The 13,324-nt window shown below is 45.9% G+C and overlaps 1 protein-coding gene across 2 annotated transcripts in view; it reads left to right on the forward strand.

Annotated features, from left to right (window-relative positions):
* kif9 (kinesin family member 9) overlaps positions 1–13,324 on the forward strand; it is a 129,065-nt gene that overhangs the window by 88,919 nt on the left and 26,822 nt on the right. For both annotated transcript variants that reach the window (XM_033020296.1, XM_033020297.1), the window contains 2 exons: positions 1,302–1,429; positions 12,131–12,307. In XM_033020296.1, the coding sequence (XP_032876187.1) occupies positions 1,302–1,429; positions 12,131–12,307 (305 nt within the window). The remainder of the gene's footprint in view (positions 1–1,301; positions 1,430–12,130; positions 12,308–13,324) is intronic.

Here is a 13,324-nt window from a genome sequence, read left to right on the forward strand (position 1 = left end):
GCAGCGTGAGGTGTAGATGGAGTCAATGGAAGGGAGGTTGGTTTGTGTGATGGTCTGGGCTGCGTCCACAATTCGCTGCAATTTCTTGTGGTCTTGGATGGAGCTGTTCCCAAACCGTGCTGTGATGCATCCCGATAAAATGCTTTCAATGTTGCATCTGTAGAAGTTGGTGAGTGTTGTCGGGGACATGCTGAACGTCCTAAGCTTTCTCAGTAAGTGGAGGCGTGGTGTGCCTTCTTGGTCGTTGCTTCAATATGGGCGGGCCAGGTCTAAAGTTCCATCATACGATTTAGTAATTTTAACCAACTCCACAATTTCTGTTGTGGACAAAAATGCTGGAGAAACTCAGCGGGTGAGGTAGCATCTATGGAGCGAAGGAATGGGTGACGTTTCGGGTCGAGACCCTTCTTCAGACTGATGTGGGAGTGGGGGGATCGAGAAGAAGAAAGGAAGAGGCGGAGACACTGGGCTGTGGAAGAGCTGGGAAGGGGGAGGGGAAGGAGGGAGAAAGCAAGGACTACCTGAAATTGGAGAAGTCAATGTTAATACCGCTGGGGTGTAAACTACCCAAGTGAAATATGAGGTGCTGCTCCTCCAATTTGCGGTGGGACTCACTCTGGCCATGGGGGAGGCCCAGGACAGAAAGGTCGGATTTGGAATGGGAGGGGGAGTTGAAGTGCTGAGCCACCGGGAGATCAGGTTGGTTAATGTGAACAGAGCGGAGGTGTTGGGCGAAACGATCGCCAAGCCTACGCTTGGTCTGACCCGATGTAGAGCAGTTGACACCTAAAGCAGCGGATGCAATAGATGAGGTTGGAGGAGGTGCTGGTGAACTTTTGCCTCACCTGGAAAGACTGCTTGGGTCCTTGGATGGAGTCGAGGGGGGAGGTAAAGTGACAAGTGTAGCATTTCCTGCGGTCGCAAGGGAAAGAACCAGGGGAGGGGGTGGTTTGGGTGGGAAAGGACGAATTGACCAGGGAGTTATGGAGGGGGCGGTCTCTGCGGAAAGCCGAAAAGGGAGGAGATGGGAAGATGTGGCCAGTGGTGGGATCCCGTTGGAGGTGGCGAAAATGTCGGAGGATTATCTGTTGTATGTGAAGGCTGGTAGGGTGGAAGGTTATACTTATTGCCTGATGGGAGAGGGGAGAAGAGGGTGTGACCGGGGTGAAGACTAGATGCTCTGAAGCAATGCTCTGATTCTGCTGTGAGAGAACATTTTACAATGGGCAAAACATCTCTTCAGCCTTTCCGTTTTATTATTGTCTGGCAATTTTTAATATCTTGTCATCTGATGCTCACAGACGGGGCTTTTGAATTCTGAAGAATCGCAAGTTGGAGAACTTATGGGGGAAGGATTTGGAATTGGACTGGCTCCCACCTCCGCTAAAGCCAAAAAATTAAAAGTTAAAAAGAGCAAAGACATAGCAGGGTGAGTATCAATCAGCGCGTGTTGCATTTAACATCATTAACTACATGTGGCAATCAAAATGAGTTTGAGTTGAGTTTGTTGGTGTGGCACGGAAACGGGTCCCTCAGCCCAACAAATACACATGGACCGCCGATCACCTGTTCACACACGTTCTGTGTTACATTCATTCCCACACACACACACCAGGGGCAATTTACAGAGGTCATTGATAACCTACAAGTCTGCTCACCTTTGGGATTATGCGAGGAAATCGGAGCACCCGGAGGAAACCTGCGGTCACAGGTAGAACTTACGACCTCCGCACAGCACCCAAGTTCAGGATTGGACCGGTGTCTCTGGCATCTTGGCTTCCCAACACATTAGAATCATCGAGCTGTACAGAACGGAAACAGGCCCGACGGCCCATCCTGTCTATGTCGACCAAGTCGGCATACTGGGTTAGTCCTATTAAAGTCCTAGTCCTGCATTTGGTCCAATGCCCTCTGAACCTTTAGTATCCATGTATATTTCCAAATGTCTTTTAACAGTCACATCTGTGGAGTCTTTTAAGTTTCTGGGAACCATCATCTCTAAAGACCTTAAATGGGGGGACACCATCGACTCCACAGTCAAAAAGGCACAACAGAGGATGTACTTCCTACGGCAGCTGAGGAAGCACAATCTGCCACAGGCAATGATGGTCCAATTCTACACGGCCATCGTAGAGTCTGTTCTCACCTTCTCCATCATGGTCTGGTTTGGCTCAGCCACCAAGCACGACATCTGGAGGCTGCAGCGAATCGTCCGATCAGCTGAGAAGATTATTGGCTGCAACCTTCCCTCCATTGATGAACTGTACACTGCAAGGCCAGGAAGCGAGCGGGCAAGATCATCTCTGACCCCTCTCACCCTGGCCACAAACTCTTTGAATCACTTCCCTCTGGAAGGCGACTCCGGACTGTCAAAGCTGCCACAGCCAGACATAAAAACAGTTTTTATCCACGAGTAGTTGCTCTACTCAACAGCCAAAAATCCGTAGCCTCCCTTTGATCTGGTATTTTGTTGGTCCACATGCTTGATCAATGGTGTTTTATCATTAATGTTTTATTATTATTAATATTTAGTGTTTTCTGAGTCATTCGTAACTGTCACTGTATGTCATGTTGTTACTTGTGGGTGGAGCACCAAGGCAAATTCCTTGTATGTGAATACTTGGCCAATACACTTACTTACTTACTTACTTACTTACTTACTTACTTATTCTATGTTCCTCTTAATATCAAACAAACTGCCCCTTAATATCAGATTCCTGTGAACATCGCCCTAATCTGGATAATCCTCCTAGATATTGTTGGTGTTAATCTATTGTGTGTTCCCTCCCCACTGGTGTGAACTAAAATATTATTTCTATAACATGCTGCTAGACCCTTGTGTAATAAAGTCAGCATTCCAATAGTTTATCCCCAGTATTTAGACTGGATAGCACGCTACTAAAGCTTTTCACTGTACACGTGACAATAAACTAAACTATAGTGTACAGCATCGAAGCAGGCCGTTCGGCCCACCGGGTCTATGCCAACCATCGATCACCCATTCACACTAGTTTCTGGTTACCCCACTTTCCCCACCCACTCCCTACATTTACAAAGGGCCAATTAGCCTACGCACATGCTCATTCAATAGACAATAGACGATTCCTACTCTCCAGGAATGCTGCCTGTCCCGCTGAGTTATATTCTTTAATATCTTCTTTAAACTCTAACCTCTTAAAAACTGGGTGGGAAAAGTGCGCATAGAAACATAGACAATAGGTGCAGGAGTAGCCCATTTGGCCCTTCGAGCCACCACCACCATTCAATGTGATCATGGCTGATCATCCATAATCAGTATCCCATTCCTGCCTTTTCCCCATATCCCCTGACTCCACTATCTTTCTGGGATGTGGGAGGAGCAGCCGGGGGAAACCCATGTGGCCACAGGAAGATAGACACAAAATGCTGGAGTAACTCAGCGGGTCAGGCAGCATCTCTGGAGAGAAGGAATGAGTGACGTTTCGGGTCGAGACCCTTCTTCAGACTGGTTAGGGATGAAGGAAACGAGAGATATAGACAGTGATGTGGAGAGATACAGAACAAATGAATGAAAGACGTGCAAAAAAGTAACGATGATAAAGGAAGCCGGCCATTGTTAGCTGTTTGTTGGGTGAAAATGAGATGCACAGGGAGAACATGCAAACTCCACACAGACAGCACCCGAGCTCTGGATCGAACCCGAGTCTCTGGGGCTGTGTGGCAGCGGCTCTACCAGCTGTGCAGAGCCGGATTTACGTATAAGCTTGACAAGCTTAAGCTTAGGGCCTCGAGTTCCAGGGGGGCCTCGCAGAGCTGGATTTACCGCTAGGCTTCATAGGCTGAAGCCTCAGGCCTCGAAATCTAGGCGGCCTCCGGCCAAGGCAGGACAACTGCCGTTCAACTCTGGGCGGGCCCCCCTCTCTATCTCTCTCTCTCTGTCTGTCAATCTCCATCTTCATCTCAATCTGATTGGGAGGGACCTCACAAGTGGAACAGCACCGCCATTCAATGTGATCATGGCTGATTATCCACAATCAGTACCCCGTTTCTGCCTTCTCCCCATATCCCCTGACTCCGCTATCTTTAAGAGCTCTATCTAACTCTCTCTTGAAAGCATCCAGAGAACCGGCCTCCACTGCCCTCTGAGGCAGAGAATTCCACAGACTCACAACTCTCTGTGTTCTTCCTCGTGTCCGTCCATCTTCTGTATCACGTCTTTCCGGTCGGTCAGTGACGGTTGACGGTCGGTGGTTGCAGGTGGTTGGCTTCTTCAGTCGGTCACTGTGGTACAGATGCTGTCGTCAGCATTGCCCGGGATGCGCCACGTGGAGGCTTCTGCTTGCATCCCAACTCTGTGTGTGAAAATGTTAACATATTTACATATTCTTCTTCAGTAACGTATTTGACAGAAAAGTAGCAGGTTCATCCAACATGACAATAGACACAAAAAGACACATAACTCAGCCGGTCACACAGCATCTCTTGTGAAAAGGAATAGGTGACTTTTCAGGTCTGAAGAAGGATCTCACTCTGAAAGGTCACCTATTCCTTTTTTCCAGAGATACAGTCTGACCCGCTTAAGCTTTTTGTGTCCATCTTCAGTTTAAACCAGCATCTGCAGTCCTTTCCTACACATTTCATCCGATATGACCTCTTGTTTACAATCCTGAGGCTGGAAACGATGTCCATGCGGTCTGAAGAGGGGTCTCGACCCGAAACGTCATCTATTCCTTCGCTCCATAGATGCTGCCTCACCCACTGAGTTTCTCCAGCATTTTTGTCTACCTTCCACAGTGTTCTGTCATTTCATCCATACTTACAAACTTGTGTCATTTCTTCAATAACAAATGCTTGATTTGCTGGTATATAATTCCATGTTGTCCCACTCACACCTTAGTTTAAGGGGAAAAGATTTAACAGGAATCTGAGGGGTAACTTTTTCACACAAAGGGTGGTGGGTGTATGGAACAAGCTGCCAGAGGAGGTAGTTGAGGCTGGGACTATCCCATCGTTTAAGAAGCAGACAGTTACATGGATAGGACAGGTTTGGAGGGATATGGACCAAGCGCTGGCAGGTGGGACTAATGTAACTGTACATGTTGGCCGGTTTGGGCAAGTTGGGCCGAAGGATCTGTTTCAACACTGTATCCCTCTATGACTCTAAAGAGACGAGGTGAAACACTCCGGGTTTCTGGAAAGCTGAAAAAATGTTGTCTTTCCTTCGATGGCTCAGCTGGTAGAGTGGAAGACTGTGGAAGACTGTAGTGGAAACATCATCCTCCACAGGTCACTGGTTCAACTCTCCTCTTTCTGGCGAGAGGGATATGGGTCAAACGCGGATAAATGGGACCACCTTACACAGGGTGTCTTAGTTGGCATGGACAGGTTGAGCCGAAGGGCTGGTTTCCATCCTTCCATTGACTCCATCTACACTTCAAGTTGCCTCAGCAAGGCCACCAGCATAATCAAGGACCAGTCTCATCCCTCTTCTCCCAAATCCTTCACTCCCGCTTCTCCCCTCTCCCATCCGGGCAAGAGGTACAGAAGAATAAAAGCGCACACCTCCAGATTCAGCGACAGTGCCTTCCCATCTGTTGTCAGGCAACTGAACCAATATGTCACCAACTATAGTGCAGTCCTGACCTTCCATCTACCTCATTGGAGACCCTCTGACTATCTTATCATACACTAAGCGTTATTCCCTTTATCCTGTGTCCGTGGGCGGCTCAATTGCAATCATGTACAGTCTGGATAGCACACGACAAAAGCTTTTCACTGTACCTCGGTACACGTGACAATAAACTAAACTAAACTAATCCATGCTTCCTTATATTTCCATGTTTAACAAATCATTCTCTGGAAATTGCTTGTAATTACAATGCCAATAAAACACAAGCTTCACAGAGGCAATAATCTTCATTCCTTTAGGATTTCTACCTCTCCTAAATATTGCTGTACAGTTCAGGTTAGTTTATTGTCACGTGTACAAGGTACGGTGAAAAACTTTTGTTGCATGCTATTCTTCTTCTTCTTGCGTATGGCGTGCACAGGCTAAAGTTGTAGGACAACTTGTTCTATTTGATCTTATTTGATTGTGCACGCCGGGTTGATTGCATTCAGTCGAAACAGGGTGGACCACGTGAAGGTTGCAATCTCCCACCCCCCAGCAGAAAGACTATACGTGATTACAATCGAGCCGTTTACAGTGTACAGATACATGATAAGGGAATAACGTTTACTGCAAGGTAAAGTCAGCAAAGTCCGATCAAGGATAGTCCGAGGGTCACCAATAAGGTAGATAGTAGTTCAGGACTGCTCTGTGATTGTGGTAGGATTATTCAGTTGCCTGATAACAGCTGGGAAGAAACTCTCCCTGAATCTGGAGGTGTGCGTTTTCACACTTCTGTACATCTTGCCTGAGGGGAGAAGAAGGGAGTGGCCGGGGTGCGACTTGTCCTTGATTATGCTGCTGGCCTTGCCGAGGCAGCGTGAGGTATAAACGGAGTCAATGGAAGGGAGGTTGGTTGTGTGATGGGCTGGGCTGCGAAAGTTATTATTCAATATTGTCAATTCCTTATTTCAATGCTGTCGGCTTTTAAGAAACTGCAAAGCTCATGAAAGTTGGATCTAGATAGATTTGCAAGCGTTTTGCTTTGGTATTCTCTGTAGCTATCACATATGCCAGATGCTAGGCTTTTTTTGTGTTCTTTTATACGTTATTTGTAGGTTAATTGTGTTCGGTAAAGATTGTGAATTGTCCCTCGCACGGACTCAGTGGGCCGAAGGGCCTGTTTCTGTGCTGTATCTCTTTTTTTTTTTAATTTTTTATTTTATTAGAAGTAAGTACAATCATATGGCACCAAAGTGCCTAATATATATTTTCATAATACATTTTATGTACAACTTCTTTTTTTTTTTTTTGTTACATTGAAAAAAGATTAGAATAAGAAAAAGAAGTTAGATAGTAAAGGATAGAAAGATGTGAAATATATAGTGTGGGAAGAAAGAAAACGAGTGAATGAAGAAAGTTGAGAAAGAGAAAATAGAAAAAATAAAATAAAATAAAAAAAGGAGATCATTATTTATAATCTTGACCAACCCTCGTCCAGTCCTGAAACAGTTATTTTTTACAATTCAAAGGTATCAAAGGTATTTTATTGGTCACATTCACATACACCTAGGTGTATTGAAGTGAAATGCTTCTTGCCATTTTGCAGCACATAAAGAAGGAATACAGACATAACATTAATAAGAGTTTTAAACATAAAGAACATCCCCCCCACAATGGTTCCCACCATGAGGGAAGGCACAAAGTCCAGTCCCCAACCCCAGTTCACCCATAGTCGGGCCCATTGAGGCCTCCACAGTTGCCTCTACGGAGGCCCGATGTTCCTGGCCGTTCTCGCTGGGTGATGTTGCTCCGGCGTCGGGAGAGTCCTCTCAGCGGCTTGGAAACCCTGGAATGGCCGCTTCCGTACTGGAGGCCACGGCTTCCGAAGCCAACAAGGCCACGCCGGTTGGAGCTCCACAACTGGCGATCTCATCTAGAGATCCCAGGCTCCCGGTGTAAAGTCAGCGCCGCCGCCCGCAGCTGGTCGCTCCACAGTCCCGCAGCTCCGTGATGTTTTCCTCAGTGATCTCCAGCTCACCGGTGCTCCAGCGCGGCGACCCGGGTAAGGCATCACCCGCTCCGCTCTGCGATAGCGCTCCAGCGCTGTGCCGCCGCCGAAGCCGAGGTTCTGGGCGGTCCCCGACAGGAAACGCCACTCCAGGCCCGCTGGTAGGCCGCGAGGACGGGTCAAAGCTGCAGCCCGGAGAAAAGCTGCCTCTCCGACCAGGTAGGGACCCTGTGTTGCACCATATGATTCCAAAAAAACGACGAATAGAGACCAACTCGTTATGAATTGGTCTGATTTATCCATTAGGAGGAATCGCATTTCCTCAAGATGAGCGGTGTCCAACATACTTGCAATCCACATTTTAAGCGTTGGTATTGATGTATTTTTCCAAAATTTAAGTATTAATTTTTTTGCTATTATTAAACCATAGTTAAAGAATAGATTTTGAGATGTGTTCAATTTATTCCCATCTTCCATTACGCCAAATATAATCATTTCAGTATTAGGTTCCATTCTTGCCTTGAATAATTTTGTAAATATTTCAAAAATATAATTCCAAAATCTATAAAGTTTTATGCAGGAAACTAAGGAGTGTGTTATAGTTGCATTTTGGGCTAGACATTTATCACAAGTGGCGGATATATTTGGATAGAATTTGTTCAATCTTGTTTTTGAATAATATAATCTATGTACAATTTTAAATTGAATTAGATTATGTCTTACATTAATCGAACATTTGTGAATATATATCAAGTATTTTTCCCATGTAACCTTCGTGATTTTTATCATTAGTTCCCGTTCCCACTCTTCTCTAAGTACCTCTGTCGATGGTAGATCTATATTTAGAATACTATTATATAAATATGATATTAATTTTTGTGAGTCAGCTTCAATATTCATTGCTTCTTCCAATAATTCAGGAATTATTTTTTGATATCCTTGTATATATTTTTTCATGAAATCGCAAATCTGAAGATATTTAAAATATTGGTTGTTTTTCAGTTTAAATTTTAATTGTAATTGTTGGAATGATAGGTTTCCCATTTCGTACATATCCCTGATCCTAATTCCAAGACTTTCCCATTGGTTATATGTTTTATCAATAAGAGATGGTTTAAATAAAGGGTTATTCGCTATTGGCATTAGCAATGATAGATCTCTTAATTTTAAAGATAATTTTATTTGTTTCCAAATTCTTATTGTACCATATATAATTGGGTTCTTCTTATATATTGTGTTATTCAGTTTTTTTGGGGAGAAGAGGATCGTTCCTATATTACAAGGATGGCAATCCTCCTTCTCCATTTTTATCCATTCTGTCTGTTGGGTAGAACTATCCAACGAATAAATCATATTCTTAATATGCGCTGCCCAGTAATAATACATAAAATTCGGAAGTGAAAGTCCCCCGACCTCTTTTGGTTTACATAAGTGTTTTTTTGTGATTCTATGTGATCTATTGTCCCAAATATAATTAGTAATATTAGAGTCTAATTTAAAAAATATATATTTTGGTATATATACCGGTATAGACTGAAATAGGTATAGTAATTGTGGTAGGAAGATCATTTTTATTGCATTTATTCTACCTAATAATGATAAGGGAAGTATTTTCCAAAATTTGATCAGCGTATTAAGTTTATTTAATAAAGGTATGAAATTAGTGTTGAATAATGCTTTATATTTTCTAGTAATCTGAATACCCAAATATTTAAATTTTTCTGTTGCGATTTTAAAGGGGAACTTCAATAAGTGTGTAGGTTCTTGAGGTTTTAATGTCATGATTTCACTTTTATTCCAGTTTATTCTATATCCAGAAAAAGACCCAAATTCCTCTATTAAATTTAATAAATTTGGTATGCTCGTTTGTGACTTTGTAATATATAAAAGTATATCGTCTGCATATAATGAGATTTTATTCTTTGAGTCCCTGGTATTATACTGCGCTGTATTATACCTGCGCTGTATCTCTAAACTAAACTTGGCTTGCCTTGCTCTGGTTTCCTCCCACATCCCAAGATAGGATGTGAATTGGTGACTCTAAGTTACTTGTCGTGTAACTATAAACTGTGATGAAGATAGACACAAAAAGCTGGAGTAACTCAGCGGGACAGGCAGCATCACTGGAGAGAAGGAATGGGTGACGTTTCGAGTGGGAGACCCTTCTTCAGACTGAGAGTCAGGGGAGAGACGGATAGGAGGGGACAAAGAGAATGTACGGTGTGAAAAGGCGACAATCAAGGAACTGTACAAACTAATATGAAATAGCTTCCCTGGTACTCTCCACCAAAGATCCAAGATAGACCACTCCTGCTAAATGCAATGGGCTGACGTGTAGTACGCTACGGAGCGGAACGTGGGCCTTTTTTTCATCCATTTACATAACCCGACCCGACTCGCAGTGTAATCTACGTTGCGGGGGAACAGTTTGTGTTAATAAATTATAATTCTGAAAATGAGGAGAAGATTTTTACCAAATAACTTTTATTTTTACGAGGATGTTTCCGTAACCGGCTTCCGTCTCCGCACTAGTATCTTTGCTCCGCTACGGGATCTTTGGTGCGGAGACGGAAGCCGGTTACGGAAATGGGGCCTAAAATTACCCATGAATCTGCCCATGACCGTACTACGTCTTTTTCGTCGAGTGATCAATCTTGCTCGCTATAGGATCTTTGCTCTCCACCAACTTCATGCTGACCTTCATGGCCCTGTCACACTTGGGCGTCATTTGTGCACGAAGATTTTGTACATCCCAAAATCCTGGGTCACTGCGTACGTCACCACGCACCATGCGTGCGTAATGCGCGCGTCCGTGTGTCGTGATGCGTAAATGATGTTGCATAAATTACGTGCAAATGACGCCCAGCCCTTAACATCCTTCCTAATGCTCAGCTGCCACCAAACAGCTGGCGATATGGATTGTGAACTTTCCTTGTCTATTCTCGACACAAGGTTATTGAACACTGAATGTAGAACGGGACAGCACAGGAACAGGTCCTTTGGCCCACGATGTCTATACCAAACACAATGCCACGTTGTCTCTCTCTGATCGTCATCCACCTCCGCCCATTCCCCGCATACCCAAGTGCCTGTCTAAAAGCCTCTTCAAAACCATTATTATATCTGCTTCCGCCAGCACTCCCTGCAGCACGTTCCAGGTGCCCACCACGCTCTGTGTACAAAAAATATTGCCCTGCACACATTACCCATCTGACCTTAAATCTATGCGCTCTAGTCATCAGGCTAGCACGGTGGTGCAGCGGTAGAGTTGCTGCCTTACAGCGCCAGAGACCCGGGTTTGACCCTGACTACGGGCGCTTGTCTGTACGGAGTCACAGTTTCACTTTAGTTTATTGTCACGTGTACCGAGGCACAGCGAAAAGCTTTTGTTGCGTGCTAACCAGTCAGCGGAAAGACAATACATTATTACAATCAAGCCGTTTACAGTGTGCAGATACATGATAAGGGAATAGAGATTTACGTGTGGAGCGAGTGTAAGATGAGTTTGTAGATCTGCTTCTGTGGCGAGCACGTATAGAGTCGCCTGGGTTGGGCGCCATCTTGCCTGCAGTTTGGAGTTTGTACGTTTCACCCCCCCCCCCCAATAGACAATAGGTACAGGAGTAGGCCATACGGCCCTTCGAGCCAACATTGCCATTCAATATGATCATGGCTGATCATCCACAATCTGTACCCTGTTCCTGCCTTCTCCCAATATCCCCTGACTCCGCTATCTTTAAGAGCCCTATCTAGCCCTCTCATCCTTCTAAACTCCAGAGTGTACAAGCCCAGCTGCTCCATTCTCTCAGCGTATGACTCTCAAGCCTCCCAACCCGAACTATCCATGTTCTCCACAGATGCTGCCTGACCCGCTGAGTTACTCCAGCACTCTGTGAAACGTCACCTATCCATGTTCTCCACAGATGCTGCCTGACCCGCTGAGTTACTCCAGCACTCTGTGAAACGTCACCTATCCATGTTCTCCACAGATGCTGCCTGACCCGCTGAGTTACTCCAGCACTCTGTGAAACGTCACCTATCCATGTTCTCCACAGATGCTGCCTGACCCGCTGAGTTACTCCAGCACTCTGTGTCTACTGTGCTGTTTAGTTTAGTTTGGTTTAGAGATACAGCACGGAAAAAGACCCTCCGGCCCACTGTGTCCGCGCCGACCAACGATCCCCGCACATTAACACCATCCTACACACACTAGGGGGAATTTTCTACATTTATGCCAAGCCAATTAAACATGTGTGGGAGGTGTGGAATGTGGGAGGAAACCGAAGATCTCGGAGAAAACCCACACGGGTCACGGGGGAGAACGTACAAAACTCTGTACAGACAGCACCCGTAGTCGGGATCGAACCTGGGCCTCTGGCGCTGTGATGCAGCGACGCCACCGCGCTGTGTTCTCCGGAGATGCTGCCTGACCCACCGAGTTACTCCAGCACTTTGTCCTTTTTTGTTTTTAACCAGCAGCTGCAGGTATTGCTCTGCGTTGACTAATCCCTCCCGCTCTGTGTTTACTTTAGTACGACCAAGAAGGACCGTCCTCCAGTTTCGGGAAAAGATGCTGAAATGTTGCAGCAACCGAAAGATTCTGCACAAGATGTTTCTCCAAAACCTACCGGATCGAGAGTGATCATGGCATCGATAATTGATTCTGTACGCTCCGAGTCGATTGGCAAAATGGAGGAGGCCAGACCTACGTAAGTACAATTTAAGACTGGTGTATAAAACCATGAGAGGGATAGATCGGCTAAACGTAGAGTCTCTTGCCCAGATTAGGAGAATGGAGAATAGACAATAGGGGCAGGAGTAGGCCATTCGGCCCTTCGAGCCAGCACCGCCATTCAATGTGATCATGGCTGATCATCCACAATCAGTACCCCGTTCCTGCCTTCTCCCCATATCCCCTGACTCCGCTATTTTTAAGAGCCTTATCTAGCTCTCTCTTGAAAGCATCCAGAGAACCGGCCTCCCCCGCCCTCTGAGGCAGAGAATGGGTTAACATATCGCAGGACCCAAGCAGTCGTTCCAGGTGCGACAAAGGTTCACCTGTATCTCCTCCAACCTCATCTACTGCATCCGCTGCTCTAGATGTCAGCTGATTTACATCGGGGAGACTAAGCGGAGGTTGGGCGATCGTTTCGCCGAACACCTCCGCTCGGTCCGCAATAACCTACCTGAACTTCCGGTGGCTCAGCACTTCAACTCCCCCTCCCATTCCCAATCCGACCTCTCTGTCCTGGGTCTCCCTCCATTGCCAGAGTGAGCAACACCGGAAATTGGAGGAACAGCACCTCATATTCCGCCTGGGTTGCTTGCGTCCGGATGGCATGAACGTTGAATTCTCCCAATTTTGCTAGCCCTTGCTGTCTCCTCCCCTTCCTTAACCCTCGAGCTGTCTCCTCCCATCCCCCCCGCCCTCGGGCTCCTCCTCCTCCCTTTTTCCTTCCTTCTCCCCCCCACCCCCCATCAGTCTGAAGAAGGGTTTCGGCCCGAAACGTCACCTATTTCCTTCGCTCCATGGATGCTGCTGCACCCGCTGAGTTTCCCCAGCATTTTGTGTACCATGGGTTAACATATGATGAGTGTTGTCGGCACTGGGCCTGTACTCGCTGGAGATTAGAAGGGTGAGCGGGGGGACCTCATTGAAACGTATCGAATAGTGAAAGGCCTGGATTGAGTGGATGTGGAGAGGATGTTTCCACTAGCGGGAGAGT

This window comes from Amblyraja radiata, chromosome 4 (genome assembly GCF_010909765.2).
Source record: "Amblyraja radiata isolate CabotCenter1 chromosome 4, sAmbRad1.1.pri, whole genome shotgun sequence".
NCBI classification, from domain to species: Eukaryota; Metazoa; Chordata; class Chondrichthyes; order Rajiformes; family Rajidae; genus Amblyraja; species Amblyraja radiata.